This window comes from Eutrigla gurnardus (genome assembly GCF_963514095.1).
Source record: "Eutrigla gurnardus genome assembly, chromosome: 12".
NCBI lineage: Eukaryota > Metazoa > Chordata > Actinopteri > Perciformes > Triglidae > Eutrigla > Eutrigla gurnardus.
In genome coordinates, this window is record NC_139926.1 from 7,752,447 (window position 1) to 7,772,754 (window position 20,308).

Here is a 20,308-nt window from a genome sequence, read left to right on the forward strand (position 1 = left end):
TAATGAATTTAAGTAATTTAGATACTGTATATGAAAATGCATCACAATAGCATAATAGCACATATACCCGCTAATATTTAGCTTCTTACTAGGTTGTGGACAGAAATCATTACAATATGCTCAAATTTGATACTGCTTTTTGTAACAATTATCCAACACTTTTTTTTTCCAGAATGCTGCCTTTTTATATGGCCTTGGCATGGTTTACTTCCATTACAACGCATTTCAGTGGTAAGTGTTTTAAAATGAAATCATTGCATGCATGGCATCAGTCAGTTTTATGATTTTCATTATTAATCAAGGCTTAATGCTATTTTAGCTTGAGTAGGGTGAGAGCGTTCATGTCATCATTTCACCGCCGTGTCTTCAGTACAGATTTGGCTTTAGAATGTGTTAAGCCTAGCTTAGTAAAACACTGTAAACGCGGAGAAAATGCTAGCTTTGCCTCCTGAAAAGATGCCATGTAATTACTTTATTAATGCTGTTACATGCTATGTGTTTATTTCACAGGTATAGACATTTCAAGTGAAACCAATGTGGCTTGACTAGTAGTTGGTTGAAGTTTCTGAGCTATTTACTGAAGATCAACAGTTAACATACCAGCTGTGCATGTTTCAGAGCTGAAAAACGCATTACAATTCAATGTATGTCTGACCAGCTTACTAGCTAACAAGGTATGATATCTAAACATGACAAATTTGGAGTAGTTGTATTTTATTGTTGTGGCCGAGACTAGGTCAAACATTAATCTCACCAACAAACATTGAGGTTACATTTCTGTTGATTCTCTTGTCAAGTCCAGGCAAGACTTCATGGGTTTCCCTGAGGTGTGGGGGGGTCAATTGTGGGGACTGAGTAAACCAGTAGTCCTGTTAATGTTGTGCCCTTTGTGTGGCGTGTAACAGATTTGAAATATTTTGGAAAGGAAGTCATTCCAAAACCCCCACCAGGACAGCTAGAACCTGCAAGCTAAGTAGTTGGTGGTAATGTGAGCGACAGGTGAACTTTTTATCCAGGCTGAGAATTGCATTTTTGATTTGCAGAATAAGATATTTATTCATTTATCTAGGGGGAAATGCAGCACAACAGATACAATACAAAGTGGGAAGAACAGGTCACGTTTGTCTATGGGTCGATTTTATGGGATATATGAACCAGTTGAGCTGTTCAGAAAGGACGCACAGTGACGAGCTCCACCATATTGGCCTGTTAACACGAAGCTCGCTGCAGTGTATCCGGTGTGTCGCTCTCCATGAGCAGGCTTGATAGCAGATAAATGAGTATTGAAAAAAAAGATGAATCACTGAATCATCCTGTTTGTCCTTATCAGGCCTTTATAGAGACCACCAATCATACTATTTACAATGAAGATCGGCTGGTAATGGTTGGTGGCCGATCAGATTGATAAAAATGAACTGGTCAGCTGCTGGTCAATGGGTTTCTGGCTATGGACAGCAAACTTAACTGAAACCGATATCCCTAGTGCAAATGTAAAATCTAAGATAACATAACATTGATGAACTTCCTGATGTCATTTTGCACTCGACACAATGCCGTCAAGAAGAGTTACCTGGGAGCGCCGCTTTCAAAGCCTCTCTTTTCTGGATCAGCGTGAAATATTTAGTTTCATATGCTTCAACAGTCTGACTACTTCAGCAAAGATGCAGTGTTATTCTGCGTTTCCTACTACTTGAGAATTTACTGTTGATTTGGGGCGTTGTTGTGCAAGGAAGAGAGAATCTTTGAAATGAATTTCATGAGAATTGGTTGCAAAACGACAGCATGGACATGGGTTTTGTGTGCCTGTAGTCATCATTTAAGGACAGATGGTAATCATTGCACTTACTGGAGTGTCCTCAGATGAACCCTATAGCCAAAGTAGTAGAAACAGGAGAGACTGCTCTGCAATCCTTCACACTGTAGCAAAGCCCCGGCTTTACCAGTCTTGCCTTGCCTGCTAACTTTCTGCCTGTTACACTCCCTTCGCTCCAAGCCCAACAATTGCTTCTTGTAAATATGTCATTGTGTCATAATACGACACAGGCATGGCTTTACTAGAAGCACCGTCTCAGAGTCATCACAATAGAGAACATCACGGAGAACGTGACTGCAACTTAAAGGCAGAGTAGGTCATTTGAAAAACCCACAGAAACTTTGACTTTTAATGCATTGCTGAACCAAAAAAGTCCAGTCCCCTTCATTCAGATCTCTGTTCAAAGCTACCCCCCCCCCCCCCCCCCCCCCCCCAGAACGCCAAATGACAAGTGCGCTTTATCAGGCCCTAAGCATTGACAGACAGGCAGGCTGTCCAATTATCTTCTCCAGCCCAACTTTTTTGATTAGACAGGGTTTTTACAGTCCTGCCACAGGTGACATTGACCTTAATTTATTCATTGCTATCTGTATGTTGCAAGGATTTCAAGTAATATAACAAAGTGTTTCTGAATAGAATCACCTACTCAACCTTAAACTCACAAGTCGCATCTACACATATTTCTTGTGAACACTCGGGGCGCACTCGCACGACACCAGCCGTACCGCGCCAAGGAAAGATTGAGCCTAAAGTCCGGATTGTTTGGCCTGTGTGAGCACTCCGTTCCGTACTTAAGAACGGTACGCTTCCTCGGCCCCCAGCACGCTTGGAAGAGATGCATTTGATACGTTACGGTTCATGCACGAGCACATGCGTGGGTACGCAATGTTGACATGACGTAGGCTTTAACCGATAGGCCGTCCCACTCATTATCGCTCAGTGTTCTACTCGGATCACAAGTCTGAAGCATGCCCAAGCCCGACCCAGAATACTGCTGTGTACTACAGTCATCAACAGTATTTTCAGTCATAAATCTTCTCAATAGCGGGGCGATCTGTGTTGAACGCTGAGTGATAATGAGTGGGACGGCATATCGATTAAAGCCTACGGCATATCGATTAAAGCCTACATCATATCCACTTTGTGTAGTCGTGCATAAACCATACCGTGCTGATATCCACCTCTTCCAAGCGTGCCGGGGCCGAGGAAGCACTCCCACTGGTCAAGCAGACCGGACTTTAGGCTCAGTCGTGCCTGGGCTTCGTATGGGATGCCGAGTGTGAGTGCGCCCATAAGCTGCAAGGAAATGTCCCAGTCCGTGTGTCCGTTAACACTGGATCGCCACAGGCATGGACTTGCATGAAATTTGATGACCGCATTTAACACATCCTCAGCGTTTAGCAGCAGTGAGATGCTGTGAAGTGCCCGGGGAGCAACTTGGGGTTCAGCGTCTCACTTGAGGGCACTTGGACATTTGGTGCTGGGCATGCCAACCTTGTGATTAAAGGACGACCCACACTGTGCTTTTAATCATGCAGATTTAGAAGCTATTTTGGGACTAGATTGTGTGCAGTGAGCCCCATCTCTCAAAATTCCTTACTTAGCTTTTTTCCATGTACCACTAATAGATATGATAGGCTCTGATTTTAACCAGTTTCTTCCAACTGCTTCACGCTAGTAAAAAGGGAGGCGTCATCATTTCAGTCCTCTACCATAGCACAGTGTGACATACAAAATGGTATGCTTGAAGTCCAGCTGCTAACTAATTTGAGACGTCAGCTCCACTTTTGGAGACTGTAACTTGAATTTGGTTAAACAGCTGGAGTTTGGGTGCAGTCTGCACCGTTTAGGTCACACTGCACTGACCGTCTAAGTTGCTCCTGCTATGACAGGTTTACCAAGCTAGCAGTTCATAGTGCGTTGCTTCTTAATCGAGCCTCTTCACCTCCTGGTGCCGATGCCTTCCTTACCTCTACTGGCTTGCCGCAACCGCTGCCCCTCTGCTTCCAGTGTGGTTCCCGTGCCAAGTTTGTACGTCCTCATCTCTGAGAACTGGGGAATGTGTTAATGGGGGAAGGGAGGGTGTCAGGTTGGGTTCGCGAGGAGGGGTTACGTCACCCTGAGGGCAAGGCCCAAAGGAATGCTGAGCTGTCAAACGGTAAATGTTACTTCACAGGGCTGAAGTGGCGCTCACTTGGAGAATTCCCCTAAATATCCATGCTGTCCATGGTAACTTGTGATAGTATTATTAATGAAAATCTGTTTATTCCAATGTTTAAAATCCACCCCAAAACAAGTGTCACTGCTTAGAAATATAATGCAAATATTTTTCATTTAATGTATGCCATAAAATCTAAAATCCTGACTTTCATCCATATAATGAAGTCAAGTTGTGTTATGTGCCTGGCCTATTTGGGCAAATGTGCACTTGTTTTGCTCTCAGATGCCTTTTCTCGATGAGAGAGTTGTTCTTGGTGCATCTTTTGGCTGGAGTCTGCCTTACACTGTGTCACAACCTATTCTGTAGGAGAGCTCTGCTCCACAAGCATTACCACAAGCATTACTTTGGATTCTGCCAGCAGGGGAGAGGGCTGAACGCCGAGGTAGGGACGGAGGGAGGGACCAGATAAACGAGGAGGAGGCGCAGGGAGACGGCGAGGAGGGAATAGGGGCAATGAGTTCAGTGTGTGTGTGTGTGTGTGTGTGTGTGTGTGTGTATGTGAACCAGTCAGCAATGAGCTCTGTGCTCTGCTGCTTCATACAGGCGAGAGGCTTCATGCTGACATGCAATTGCCATTGTTGTCATAGCTACACAGTTTGCTAGGTTCAATTGGAAACATGTATTTTAGTTTTAATATGCTCTCGTCTCTGTAGACCAGTTCAGTATTGTAGAGAGTAGTAGGAACTTTATAGCTAACATGACAGCAGCCCCTTTCAGCGTTTCAGCTCTTATCTACCATACGCTAGCCTTCTGAAGCCACACACCAGATACACTCTGCACACACTGGGTCATTCATTTTAACCAATGACTGTCGAAATGAGACTTTTGCTAAAATGTCAACGCAAAATTTTCTGCGCAAAATGGGACAAATGTAACTGGGCCACCATCACAGACATTATGAACTATTTCTCAACAAGCTGTGAGAGTTGAAAGACTTATTTGGTAACGCTGCTCTTTGTTTTCTGGTGACTATATTACTAATGGTAGGCCAATGATGGTTTAAAAAAGAAACGCCACTCTTTTTCTCTATTTTAATGTTTGCCATGTTGGTTTCCTTTTTTAAATAAGTGATGCAGTAGTGAATCTATTTCTAGCTGATTGTTTCCCATCATGTAGGCAAGTACTTCTGTCACTAATGACTAACAGCTGGTCGTTAGGGAAAGAATCCTTCAGTTAAACATTTAAGCACCTCACCGTTAGCTTAGGTCTGAAAAGCCCTGAATGAAAACCTCAGGGATTTGGGGCTGTGAAGTAATTGTCCAACCAGACTGGGAAGCTAACATTAGCTCAAGCAATAAAAGTGACATCATGAAATGTACTTGAAATATGTTTTTTTATTTTTGTCTGTTGCTCAATTTGAAACTTTTCAAGTGAGCAGTAGACTTATGACAATGCAATTATGAAATTAATTGTTTCCCATTTTGGTTGCATGAGTTGCAGTTATCCAGTTACATGTTACATTTATTCCATCACTGTCGTAAAGAAAAATACGTAGAGCCCATAAAGCAGCACCAATTCCCATGACCTTGGACCGTGGTTGTTGCCATGTCAGCCAGCTCAGCCTCCCTAATTTACATATCAGACACACTTTTTCATACCAGGTGTATGCAAACGCCTGTGATAAGATCCCATTATCCAACTAGGGTATCAAGATGCAGATCATACGTTTAACGGGTGTAAATGGCGTCCAAAGCTGCAGGGTGTAAATTATTACATTTCCAATTAATAGTATGTGGTAATATGTGAGATAGTAATGTGTACACTGTAAAAAAAAAAAAAAAGAGAAAAAAAAACTACACCAGATTTAAGCAGCTGCATTTACAAACCTTTTTTATAGAGTAACAACTACAGCAGGGGTCTCCAATCAAAAGCAGCCAAAGTGCTAAATGGAGATGGTATATGACGTATAACACCAGCAAGAAAAAAATGGAACATCTGCCAGGTTTAGGGGAAGCACTGCCCGATTGAAAGGCCGTCTTACACTTCAGGGATACATTTTTCTGAACTCATGTGTCATATGAGGATCGATTCTGGGTGTGATTTATTATCATTTTTTGCGCAGTGTCTCCATTAGGTAAGCTGATTGGGTTTGTCTTGCATGTCCCATTCTATGTGCCATTATGCGTTATCCCTACTCCCACTATGAGGTTGGTAGTAATACACCTGAATAGAGCTGTCCCAAACCATTATTTTTCAAAAGATTAATCTATCAATTATTGTTTCGATTAATCTAACGATTTATTTTTCAGTTATCGATTATTTCACATTACTTGATCAATGTAACTATTCACACAATATAATTATCAAAACATTTCTTGTAAATATTTCAATATTTAAACATTTCTTTAACATGGCACTTGGCACAAACTAATGAGACCAACAACTGCTTAGTGCAATGTATTGTTATGATCCTCAAATAAAACAGGTACATATTAAAGAGGGAAACATCACAACAGTTTCTTCTTCTGATACTTCTTTTTGTTATTATTATTATTATTAATCAAAGGTATGGCATAAAACTGAAGGATTGTGTCCAACACGAATAAACACATTCATTTCCTATTAATTATTCACAATAAAACTACCCCTTTGTTATTTTAAAGCTTTTATTGTGAAGCGGCAGAAACCGGAAATGTCGGGTTTCCATGAGCAGTAATTTAACACAAGTCCTATTCAGCTGAAGGAATACGAAACTGTAAAAATAAAATAAACAAATAGACGTTTTCTGAATGTACTAAGAGAGAAACTAAACTTCAGACCGCAAAGTTCCAGTTAGAAGCTACAGACGGGCAGAGACGGGAACGGAGTCGGTGTGGATTTAATGATAGCTTGTTAGCACCGCTCACATCTCGCGTCTACGATTGCCTATTCATATTACTTAAGAAAAACAAAAAAAACTTCCCGGTGGTCCCGGTGGCCAGTCCGGGCCTGATTAGCGCCTCCACTGGACTGGAGTGTGGGACAAGAGTTAATCTAGTTATATGGGACTTAAGTCGACGAGTGGTCCCAGCCCTACACCTGAAGCTGTCTGTTAACTGCAACAGCAACAACAACAAAAAGAAGAACTTGTAAGGTTTAACAGTTAATTTCCAACCAACAGTTTAGGTAGTGAGCAAACAATAATGTTCATGAAATACATGGGATTTCTGCATCGCTGGAGCTTGGGGCGGTGGATGCATTTGCACTATGTCAACATCTGGCTGGAATTAATCTCAAACCACCTCCCAAGGTTTCATTTGTGGATGCCTTTTATAGCTATTCACAACCATATCTAAATTATCACCACTTTATCAAAGTTGAAGTATCGAGTCATATTGTAACGTTGAGTTTGTCGATACTGCCGAGCTCTGGCGACTGTTTGTCAAACAGATTCCAGCTGATTAAAAGTCAGCTCATGAGGTGGTAGAAGAATGAGGCATGGGGATGATATTACTGTAACGAGATGGATTGTTTCCCTGTTTTTTTCTAACTTGATATTTCAATCAAACATTCTCTGTGATGTGTCTTTTCGCAGGGCAATCAAGGCGTTCCAGGAGGTGCTTTACATTGACCCCGGCTTCTCAAGAGCTAAAGAGATTCACCTGAGACTGGGACTCATGTTTAAAGTCAACACGGATTACGAGTCAAGCATAAAGGTAAATCAAAACGATCGGAACTATTCTCAAATGGTCTGAGAGACGGAATGAAATGGTAGTTGTGATTTTATTTTTGGTCCAGGTCATGGTTGGGCCGAGCTTTAGAACCAGTACAGGCAATATCAGTCTGTGGTGTCATTTAAAGTGGTAGGGTTGTGATGATTTATGTTTATTTATGATGCAGTCATTAATTATAAATTACGCGCAACTGCACTGACGTTAAGTGATACGATTTGGGTTGAATCGTTTTACCTTCAGCAGTGGGTGATAAGAAACTAATTGAATCAAGCTCATTGAAGTTCTTTAAAAACATATAAAAATGTTCTGAAATAATTCCAATCCCACTTAGTTTGATTTCATTTTATTAGAATTTTCACTGTAGATGGACAAATATACCAAAAATATATACACCAAGAAAAAAATGCTGTAAATATTAATAGGGATATTGTTAGAAATATTTGTTATGGAAATATATATATGTATGTATATCTGAAGTAATCTTACTTCAGCACCTCAGCACTTTGGTCGCACTTTGGTCGACCATTGGTCGTGTAAAATGTGCTCTATAAATAAAGTTTGAGTTGAGTTACTATTTAGTGAATACTGCAGCCCCAAATGTTAAATTGCTCTGCCAACACATAATATTCCTTTTTTTTCCTGCTTCAAACTGTCTGTCTGAAGTGAATGAAAACAAAATTAACACAGTGGAATAATTTTCCATTCATGCCAGTCTGTATTGTATAACTGATTTAGTCATTGAATCTTCCTTCCTGCCTAGACTTGACCTCCCTAGTCCTCAGATTAACAAAGGCTGATGGATCATCTGTCCTGTCTGTCTGCGGTAAACCTGTCTACTATCTCCAGACACCTGTGAGCCAGAGATGGCCAGGCAGTTACCAAAGGCTTTCTGAATGGAGCCTATGGATCTATTGTTATCCGAGAGTCCTGGTTCCCATTAGGAAAAGACTGCTATCAGATTCTGGGCTTTGTCCTTCCCCAGGCGTTCTGTCACAGGAGTTATTATTCATTTTAATGCACTGGCATACGATTTAGCCTCGCAGAGAAATGTGCGTTCATTTAAACTCCGAGGCTGTGTGGTGAATGGAGTAATTCCTGTTAATTCTCTAATCCTGTTGCTGCTGCAGAGAAGTGTGTCATATTATAATTGAATATTAATGCACAACTGACACAGTTTCAGCAAGCAAAGTTTATATAATATTTTTATAATACAACAAATATATAGAGATATATTTAAAAATGATTTATCAATAAAATATAAATCGCACAACAGCAATTTAGTTTAAAAAAAAAAAAAAAAGATCTTCAAAATCATTATTACAATCCAAGAGTTATCAATGCAGTAACAAATTCAAAACTTAAACAGGAAATCAAATCCTAGTCTATAAATGATATATGATATAGCTGATATTTGAGTCGGTATCGACCCGATATCCTGTACTGGTGCATCCACATCTCAAATATAGTATTTATTGCAAAGCTAGGTTTGCAAGTGTTCCTGATAGTTTCTCTGCCGTGTCATTTTGGATGAAAAAGAGTGTAATGGCTATAAATCTACGTGTGTTGATGCTTGAGGTTGTACAGTATTGAGCTAAGTGGGCCGCACGTGCCGCACGTCCTCACTCCTATCTTGGTTGCATCCCTCCCTCGTAGTGCTGGCTCATTGCCAGCAACACACACAAGCAGGATCACACACACACACACACACACACACACACGAATGCCCCAGTTATCCACAGTGAGCGTTTGGTGGACAAACAGACATTGATTAAAGGTAGAGGAGGGAGAAATAAGAGAAGGGAAATAGAAAGTGGGGAAACACAGGAAATTGTTGGAAACGACAGCTTGTGCAGATGAGTGTCGAGATAAAGGGAATGTAGATGGTTCTTTATTTCACGGTGCTTCCTCTTCATTCCTTTGGAGCACATTGGATAGAGGAGTGAAAGGTAGTGAAGTGATGGAGAGATGTCATGGAGAGAATACATCGCAACCTAATTAGCAGCCAGGATTGCAGTTTGACATGTACTCCCAACTTCATCCCAGTCGATGAGGGAAGGGGAAACAAGATTTCAGGAGTGTGTTTGTGCACTATGTGTTGGTATGGTGATGAGTTGGCTGCCTCTGTAGAGTTGTGCAGCCACAGAGAAGAGCTCTGAGCTGAGAAAGGATGTGAGAATGAGGGGAGGGGGACGCGGAGGTGGTGTGTGCTGCCTGTTCCAGCTTTGAGGTATTGTGTGTCATCTCTCGGCGCTCTCTCCACTGCAGCCGTCTGCTGAATAGTAATCAGTGACACCAGGATAGAAGAGGGGGAAGGAGGGGGAGAGAGAGAGAGAGAGAAAGATAGCAGGGAGAGAGAGAGAGCTGAGCGAGTGAGGAAGGCGAGACATGGTGAGGGAGGTGGAATACCAAGCTGACAATCCTGCTGCATTATCTGCCTGGTGGCAGAGCAAGTGTGAAGGGAGGAAGGGAAGGCTAGGGGAGACGGAGGGAGAGATCTACAGGAGGATGCGGTGGTGTTCCAGGAGGAGTGTGGTGTGCCAGCCATCTAGGTAACGCATTTGTGTGTGTGTGCGTGTGTGTGTTTGAATACATTCTCTGACATTCAAGCATCGGTCTGTGATGAGTGTGTCTGACGTTGTGTGGCTCATAGCTCTGCTTAAGAGGAGAGAGAAGGGGGGGGGGTGTAGTGGCCGTACTCCACCGACCACTACAGCTGACCGGTGGAGTACGGCAGCACCAGCAGTACATGCTGTGCTCTGAGCTGTGTGCTACATTCATGTGTGCAGTTCCTGGCTTCAGGGGATACTAGAGCCGAGAGGTTTTTTTTAAATGCACGAAGCTGCGCGTGACTGCATTGGTTTCACGCACGGTGCAGCTTTTAGCGACTGCAATAGAACCTGTCACCTTGAAAACACCTATGGGTGCCATATTGCACCCTTTGAAGATTATCAGGATCAGACACCTCTCTTGGAATTTAAAACATTTTCACCTTTCAACTGCTGGTTGGTGTGTCGGAATCTGCTTGCCACGTTTCTGATAGCCTGGTTAGCTACGATGCAACATCAGGTTGGAATAATGGTGGCTAGGCAACGTGTCAACATGTGAGGGATGTGATAGTTGTATGGCAGACTTAATGAGGTCAGGAGAAAGCCATAAGAAAAGCCCCAGAGAGTTGTGTGATATACTCATAGACTGATCTGTTCAATGACCCTGGGTGGTGATATTGGCTTGCCACGCCTTGCCAGCCAGGCTAAGCCTCTGCAGACATCTGTCTTGCCCAGCAACATGGTCTTTAATTCACATGAGCAGGCATGCCGGTATAACGAGTATCAGTGATATCGCTGTCTCGTTCTGAGGACTGTGTTGTCTGGCTGCACATGAGGAAGGAGGGAAGACGAGTGATCCAGAGACAGAAATATCTACGTTCAGCCCCTCCAGCCATCGGTGTCCTCTCATGTTACGGTCAACAGGGTTCCTTCATAGTTTGCAGTTGATCACGAGCAGATTGGAGATTTCTCCCTGATTACTCGACAAGCAGCAAGACTGGCAGTGCTTCATGTCCTGACACCAAACACTGCCAGTAGGAATTAGATGATGTTTATTTTTATCCTGCAATCACTTTGTGTATTAGTAGCGTGAATGTGCAGCCGGTTGTGTTTATGTTTATGTATTTCCGTTCATATGAAATGCTTCTTTTTTTTTCCCTTTCTATCTGCAGCATTTTCAGCTGGCTTTGATCGACTCCAATCTCTGCACTTTGTCCAAAGCTGAAAGTGAGTACTATGGTTGATTTTACCAGAGGGCCACGTGGAAATCAGCCATACACGGCTGTGTAATGCAACATTAGATGTGGAGTACATGCTTGTCAGGGGGAGATAGCAGCACATTTTGAAAGGGCACAGGAATATTTCTACAGGACCATTTTTCCTCTCTGCTGCCGTTTCCCTGCTGACTCTGCCAAAGACTGGGGTTGCCTAGGAGACAGCACATGGAGAGAGAACTGGAAATGCTTGCAAGCGACCGGCACATACACACTGTGATTTCAGATTACATGTAAACTCCAGGGATACTGTCCTACTCCCCCTCCCATCTGTGCTCCATACTGTCTGCAATCTGTACCCACTGAGGTCCACGGGCTGACTTTGTAATATCCCCGTTTGTTTATTTGTTTATTTGACAAACCCTTACCCTTACAAATGAAACCCTTACTCTTCTTTTCTCTTGCTTTTTTTTCTCTTCGCAGTTCAATTCCACATCGCTCATTTGTATGAGATCCAGGTAAGCAATCAATTACAATTTCTTTTTTTTTTTAATAGAGCAGTGTAATGTTGTAACTACGCATGGGATGATATAAACATTTTGCCAACATTTTATATATATATAAAACAATTATTTTTCCGACAATCATCAAAATATGCTTCAAAATAAATCAAGTATGAAATTGAAAAGCCTGCTCCATTTCCACGTGTCTACCATGACAGCCAGCTAAACAGCTTTTGCAAGTCATGATTAATTTTTACGATTATCTCAATAATGTAAATTCACCATAATCAACTTAGTGTGAGTTTTTAAAACATTTTTATTGTGGTCTGAGCTTAAATTCCAGATCGTCCTATCCCTAGTCGTAACCTATGTACTAGTGGTTTTATAGACAGCTCTGGAGGTTAAACCACGCATTGTTCCCGTTTTCTCTTGAAGGTCTCCTTTATTACTCTCCGAGTCTGACGAAGCGTCACAAATCTCTTTTACTGTTAACGCTTTGAGCAAAATGGTGTCATCATGTTAGCTCTCATCGTATCTCTAAAAATGTCAGGGTCCTGTTGTTTATTGTTAGTGAATTTAAAGGAAGGTCCTCATTATATAGAGATAATTTATCTTGCTTTGGCACACACATGCTCTCGCACACTAGAGCTGCTGCTTTCCAGTGTTGACCAAGGGATCACTAGTCGGTCACTCTCTTGCTGAATTCACTGAATTAGCTCTACAATGGTCAATTCTGCATGAATGTGATTCATTGCATATATAATAGTTATTTGATTATACTCCACCCATATAAGATTAATAATATGTAGGAATTCAAACATTTCTGTTTTATTATGGCTGGCTATCAATCAACATTTTGAGCAGCAGGTAGATTTTTATGCCGACAAAATAGCCTTGTTTGCAGGGCCATATGGCTCATCATGGGCAGACCGTACTGGCAAGCTTTTTCAGCAAAAGCCATGTGAGTCATCAGAAGCATGAAAGAGCCATCAGTGATGCACACGTTGAAGTGCTTGTGTGATGTTCAGCCCGCCTGCAGAAACTGTTATTATCGAGGGGATGCCACATCAGCACTCCTGAGTACAGGCACGCTGCTCTCGAGCTCAACGGTTGGAAATACACTATGTGAACACCCAGAATTATGAATGAAACTCAAGTAGCAGAAACATGGTTGCAAGACTTAAATTTAAAGAATTTGAATTGGTCATTTCTAATGTTTTATTGCTGTGAGACAAGCAACCAGGAAGTCTCTCCTAAGGCAGCAGACCTGCTCTGCTCAGGTCCGGTAACACCGACTCTGAGGGACTGTCGATGCTTTAAGTTCACGCTACATTACCACCTGTCACTTGTGCTTTGTTCACATAACTGCAACCCAAGGCCTCATTTTAGGCTTCATCTGTGTGTTTTCATTCACCTAAACGTAAGTTTGAATGAATTTGAACAGGACTGTGATGGCTGTCACAGTGTGCAGCAGTGCTGTAGCTGTCCAGATTGCGTGTATGCACTGATGGAGGCCTGCCAAACCTGCTGTTGTGCTTTTACTGCACAGCTGGTGTAGTCGAGGTGTTAAACTTATTAATGAATGATTATGTATCAGGGCTGGACTGAATCAGGAGAGCAAACTGTTTTTTGACCACAAACATCCCAGAAAGTTTCAGTCTGCAGCATCAATAGCGTCTCTACTCGGAACTATAATCTGGATATAACGCCCAAAAGAGGATTTTTCTGCACTTTAGCTCTTTACTAGAATCTTTAATTGTGATGAGTCAAACAGCTTTTCAGATATTCTGTCATATCAGTGTTTGTCGTCTGTCCCAGGCTTGGCTTGAAGACGATCATTAGTCCAAGCAGGAAGGAACTGCTAAGAGCCTGTCTCATTTATGTGCCCCAAGTGTCAGTGTTTACCCTGAGGTGTCTTTATTGTGTGCAGACAGGAAGTGTGTGTGTGTGTGTGTGCGTGCGTGTGTGCATATATCCTCTTACACACACACACGGACATTTGGATCTTCAGGGTCTTTAGAGATGCTTTTCTGATAAGAGAAAAGTCGGCAAACGAACGCACACACCTCTACGTATGGGTTCAGACACACGGTCAACAAGGTCACCAAGTTAAAACAAACCCCTCACCTCCGACCAGACAGCTCAGGTTTCCCCAAAATACAAAGTGTGCACCGCAGCGGACACACACATACACACTTAAACCTGCCAGACGTGTTGAGTCTGGCCTGTCCTCTTCCTCGTTGACCCTCCCCCGTGTGTCTCTGTGTCTGGCTGGTCATTACGAGTGTTAGGAGGTCTTAAGACTCTTTGTGTCTGTCCAGATAGAACCATAAAACACACTGACCCTCCTGTCTGGCTTAAACAACCTCTCTGTCTCTCTCCTCGTGTTCCTCCCCCTCCCATTCTGCCTGTAGAAGAAATACAGAGCGGCGAAACAAGCGTATGAAAGTCTGCTGCAGACGGAGAATCTTCCTGCACAGGTGAAGGCGACCACACTGCAACAGCTTGGTAAGTGTGCCTTCCTTGCTCACGTTAGACTTTCGGAAATGTGTCTAGATTTTGGCATTCTGTGTCATGAGCTACTTTGTTTGGCAGTGAAGTGATTATGCATAGTGCTTTGGTACTGTGTGAGGTGGGATTGTGTTATGCTGTGTGCTCTTTGGTATCACATTGTTCACTTAGATTTATTTCCACATCCCAAATACTAGCGTTTGGCTACTTTCTACGCGTTTTTCCAAGTGCTGGTTTGAGCGCGTGTGTGCTGCAATGGAGCATTGTTTTCTTCGGTTCCCTTCCCCCACACCGGGTGGAGACATGCACGTGCACTCAAATGCAAAATACTGTGTAATGTTTGTGAGGCTTTGATTTGATTGAAGAAACGATTTTGCTTGTACATATCACGTTACAGAAACAAACATTTGTCTCACACTGGAATGAATGGAGAGGAGTTAGTTTTCCAAGTTGATAGTTTAATGTGAACTTATTTGTTGAGCTTTGAATGACAAATGCTGTATTGTGTAATTTGCACACTAGGAGTCTGATTATCTGATCATGCCGGGCAAGTTAAATCGTACAGTGATTTTTGTCCATCTAATCGGTCTGTGACGGGATATTTGAGTGAAATAAGCCAACTGAATAATGCTGCAACTATTCCCGTAAGGGTCAAACGGTGAGCTACAAGGGTGTAAGTTGAGCTCACATCATCTACAACGGTTCTTCCAGAGGCGACGTGTCGGATTACACTAACCATTACATTAGTTCCTAGAAAGTTTACGTGCATGACTCATGTAATATTTCACTGATTTCCCTTTTAAGCATTCAATGAATGAATAGAAAATACCTGATAGGGCCACGCAAAACCTGTGTTTTTCAAGTCGAGCCAAAATGCAAAAAAATGCCCATTTGTACACATTTTTAACAATATTATGTCAGAATTGTAATGTCTGAAATATGTCACGGTACAGAGGATGGATACTCCTGCAAAGCTATTTCATCTCAAACAATCACGTTAAACACTAACGTAACAAGGACTTGCCTGAAGACTGTGGAAGGCAGCAATGACAGTTGTAGCTGCGTAGCGTAGCATAGTGGAGGTAATCTTCCAACTCATCAGCAATCAGCAATCTGTGTGACGACAGATAAGTCTCTGGGGGTGAGTGGCTATATTTCCTGGTTCCGGTGTAGCCAGCGATGTCCAAGCCAAGACTTGCTCTTCTGTGCGCTGCTCGTTGTTCACACACCAGCAACTTGAGTTGCAATACTGGAGTTGAGAGATGATGCGTGTTCCATATTAACATGGAATACAAATGGAATGGCATAGGTATACAGTTGATGTGTCTGACTCTGTTGCATTTTTGAGAAGGGACAAGAGAATCATAGTTGCGTTTTCAAATAAAGCAGATAATTTGAAGCTCCAAGGTTAAATTTAACCAGCAAACGGTTGTGTATCAGATAATGTCCCGCTCTGAAATGGTGGTCAGCTTTCATGTTGGAAACGTGCTTTGAGGGGGAAAAAAGAGGGAAACGTGACAAGAAAGATGATTTTACTTTTGTGACGATCAAGTTTTAAGGTTACCTTCTATGTCACAGAGTGAAAATGTAGTGGCGGCCAGAATCTTAGATTAGCCCTTCATCCACACATTATTCTGCAAACGTGGAGAGGGATGTCATTTTTCTTCCCCAGCCCCCCCACGGTCTGCTCACCCAGTTGTAAAGACCACTACAGCCTGCTGGCGTTGTCATGGCGACCTGTGGATCTTGCCACAGGTGTATAGGAGAACTGTGAGGACTGTGGAATTCTGCGATTTCTTGCTTTCTTCTTGAGATGGTGTTCATTAGCTGTAAACTGCCCACCACTGTACAGCGTGTCTTTGGTGTGTGGGTGGGTGTGTGTGTTTGTAAAGGCTGGTTCATGTGTGTGTGCGTACGTACACTCCCTCCCCCTCCTTGTCTGCCTCTCTCCTTGCTTCCTCTTTGCCTAGAGAGGACAAGGACAAGCCTTTTGTTTTTTTCTAGGCTCATCCATTGACACATCATTCTGACCGTTTTTGATTGCACATTGTGTCTTTGGCTTCCGCTGCTTGAATGTCCCTCCTTTTATGATTTAACTCGACACTAATTCTGCTGTTGCACGACACAGCTGCTCCTAGAGCTGTCAATTTTCCTCTACAATACTATTAGAATTTCATTACATATTTGTTTCAATATTGAAATTATATTTGAATATTTAATGCTCCTATTCAGCGTATTATAATATATTAACTACACTACACAGGCGTATATGTTGCCAATGCCATTATCTACAATGTGGTTGTTTTACCTCCTGTCCACTAGAGGACACTTCCAAAAACATTACCAATAAATATGTTGAATTACCAGCAGCTGACAGCTTTCCAGATGAGCAATAATTAAGAAAGTAAAACAACCACATTGCCGTTCTCCTGGGGACGCCGTGTCCCCGTTGCCATGGCTACACCCTCCTCGTCTCACCGTCAGCTCTACTTTCACTTTCTCACGTACATCCTGCTGTTGGTTTCGTTCCACATGAATAAGCCGATGGAGACGCGGGTCGATCTAGCTAGCAGTAAGCAGCATGAACGCATCTTTGTCAGGACTGCATCGCTTCTAGAGGTCCGTCCATATCTTTGTGGTCATTTCACCGAGTGCTGCTGCATGGTTATCTCCGAGTGCGCGCCGCTGATGGCTATTTCTGATAACTTTGTTTATCAGACTTCATGTGTCAAAAGCATCCGTTTATGCGGGTAGACAAAGGCGAGGGGGGCGAGATTTGCTAATGTTAGAAAACACTTTCCAATACTAAATTCAGCACTCGAATAGTACAGATTTCTTTTACTATTCGAATTATATTTGATTCCTGAAGTTCATTCCAACAACCCTAGTTACACCGGTGGTACCTAAAGAGCAAGAGCATATCCTGCTGGTTTGTTAGTAGTGTTTGAATGCTGAAGACTGACCCCTGATCTTTTGCTCTGCTCTTCCAGGCTGGATGCATCACACGGTGGAGCAGCTGGGGGATAAAGGCACCAAGGACAGCTATGCCATCCAGTGTCTGCAGAAGTCTTTAGAAGCAGATCCAAACTCTGGCCAGTCCTGGTACTTTCTCGGCAGGTAAGACAAACAAGGGTGTGCGTTTTGTGTGTCTTGCAGGGCTAGCCTCTAACCTGTCAGAGCCAGGGATGGTTTGTAAATGCAGATTAGACTGTTTGTTTTACCTAGAAGCCACCTGCTAGTGTGCTATCAGATAATCTTGGCTACTTGCGCTTTTTGTTGGTTGAATACAGTCTGTAGTGATTAATGCTCCCATTGGCCCAATGGAGGCATGTGTGCTTACCGTCATGTTCTCTTATTCCTGTGCTGTTGAATTGGCCTTCTCCTGGGTGGAAATGAGCAGACGAAAGCACGCGGGCATTGGAGCAGATAAGGATGCAACCCCCCCACCCCCTTTGGTTAGCTAGACTTGGCTATTAAAAAGCTGTCTGGAACCATGTCAACATTGCACTATTATGCCAAAATTCTGATCACAACTATCGTGATCAATTTTTAGATCACAATTATTTAACATCTTCACTGATCATTGATTTTATGGAATTGCATAATTATTTTTTCTGCAAAATATATATATATATTTGAAAAATTGCAGGAATACTCATCCTAAATTTAGTAGGCTACATTTTTAAGTTAAATGCTTTATCTGGTGCACTTTTAGAGCAAAATTATGAAACAAGATAAACTATCTTGTGTGCTCTAGTAAACAATTTAATCCGAAATGCATTGGTAGTATATGGTAAATAAGACTTGTTGGGATTAAATTCATTGCAACACGTTTATTTGCTCTACATTTTCTGTGTGTGACAACCTCTGGGTCTGAAAGATGAAGCCACTGCCATCTGCCTCAAAGGACTACCTCAGGCTGACGTCTGTGTTACAATGTCCAACTTTACAGCAGAAAGAAACATGTTTACAGCCTGGTACACGGTTTTGGTCTCTCGTTTATTCCCTCCTTCATGATCATTTTACCATACATTTTTTTATTCATTTGATTTAAATTATATTAATTTGAGTTTGAGTCCCTTGAGAAAGAAATCACTTTTCCGAGGCCCAATGTTATGCGTGATTACGAGCATGGTCACTTTGAGTGACAGGTCGCTACCACGGCATTGCTGCCACAGCGTTGGAAGACAAATTCTGTTTAAGACCATTTTTCACTTGCCAACATGGGCATCACAATTGGTATCACACTTAAAATGAATTACAAATGCAGCTGGCTGACCAAGCTAGCCAGCATTAACTGCAGCCGGCCATGCCGGCCCTTGCTCCCCTCCGGTTACACCCGGATATGGTCCCTTCTGATCCAAAAAAAACCTTGATGATGACCTGTTTGCCAGCCTTTCTCAATGATTTTTACATGTGAGCAGATGTTTTACTATGCTTTAGTGTCTCATAGCTTTTTTCCTTTCTTTTCTCCGTCTCTCTCCAGGTGCTACTCCAGTATTGGGAAGGTGCAGGATGCCTTCATTTCTTACCGCCAGTCCATTGATAAGTCAGAGGCCAGTGCTGACACCTGGTGCTCCATAGGGTATGAACATAACTTATAGTATATTGTTATACTAAGACGTAGAGTAAAAGGTCACGAGCCAAGGGGTTCTGGCTGAGTATTGGTACTTGACCAAAACAGTCCCATAGAAGGTGATATAGGAAAGTCTCCCGTCAAAAGATGCTTGCTTTTGTGTCTAGATTTAGAAAAAAACTATGAAAAGGAATATTTTCGCTCACAGCCAATCAACACTACCACAGTAGTAGTTGGCAATTCAGCGTGCCGAGATTGCACCAAGATGTTTGAAATTCTGTCTGTACTGCTGGGGTGGTATTATGGCTATCGAATGAAGTACACTGTTGACATGGGTATCACTTTCAGGGCACAGGTGTTGGTATCCTAATGTTTTAAACCATAGCCAGCTTTAGTAGGAGTGCTAACCTCTTGACTTCCCTTAACATCTGTAAATTGCTGAGAGAGGGAGAACTATCTGGTTTATAACAGTTCCTCTGTTCAAGGGTGCTTTGTGCTCAGGGGTTCAGTGGCTATCAAAACGCCTCATGGAGCTGCAGTGCGACAGAGGACATAGGGAAAGGGTGGATAACACGGAAGTAGGGGATTGAGAATGGATCTATAGAGAGATGTATGGAGGGTGGGGTCCTCTGAGGGTTGGGAATCTGTTGGGATGCCTCAGACCGATGAAGACCTAAATCCTGGAAGATGGCAAGAGAATGACTTCCCCCATTACCTTTGCCTCCAGGGTGCTCTACCAGCAGCAGAACCAGCCTATGGATGCACTGCAGGCCTACATCTGTGCTGTTCAACTGGACCACAGCCACGCGGCCGCCTGGATGGACCTGGGCACCCTCTACGAATCCTGCGGCCAGCCGCACGACGCTATCAAGTGCTACGTCAATGCTACACGCAGCAAGGCCTGCCTCAACACATCTGCACTCACACAACGCATCAAGCTGCTGCAGGTAGGCCCCACATTAACATTGGTAATACGCACCAACCCCCCCCCCCCCCCCCCCCCCCTTTTTTTTTTTTTTAGATGTTGTGCAGTATTTTGGTGTGTTTATGTACGTGTTTGTGTGTGTGTGTGTGTGTGTGTGTGTATTGAAGTGCTGGGTTTGTTTACGAAGCAATCAGCTTTTTTTTTTAAAACACAGATTGTGCTTTTTGTCATTTTGATTTCCCGACCACTGAGATATGAATAATAATTCATATTGGTTTGTTTAAACACATTTTTCTCACTTGTAACTGTAAAGCATACCTTCATGGCATTGAACATTTCTGTTATA

The 20,308-nt window shown here is 42.7% G+C and overlaps 1 protein-coding gene across 2 annotated transcripts in view; it reads left to right on the plus strand.

Annotated features, from left to right (window-relative positions):
* The window catches only part of kdm6a (lysine (K)-specific demethylase 6A), a 40,449-nt gene that overhangs the window by 8,542 nt on the left and 11,599 nt on the right, over nt 1–20,308 (plus strand). For both annotated transcript variants that reach the window (XM_084023813.1, XM_084023812.1), the window contains exons 5-12: nt 173–231; nt 7,549–7,669; nt 11,406–11,460; nt 11,931–11,965; nt 14,365–14,458; nt 17,452–17,578; nt 18,948–19,046; nt 19,765–19,984. In XM_084023813.1, the coding sequence (XP_083879939.1) occupies nt 173–231; nt 7,549–7,669; nt 11,406–11,460; nt 11,931–11,965; nt 14,365–14,458; nt 17,452–17,578; nt 18,948–19,046; nt 19,765–19,984 (810 nt within the window). The remainder of the gene's footprint in view (nt 1–172; nt 232–7,548; nt 7,670–11,405; nt 11,461–11,930; nt 11,966–14,364; nt 14,459–17,451; nt 17,579–18,947; nt 19,047–19,764; nt 19,985–20,308) is intronic.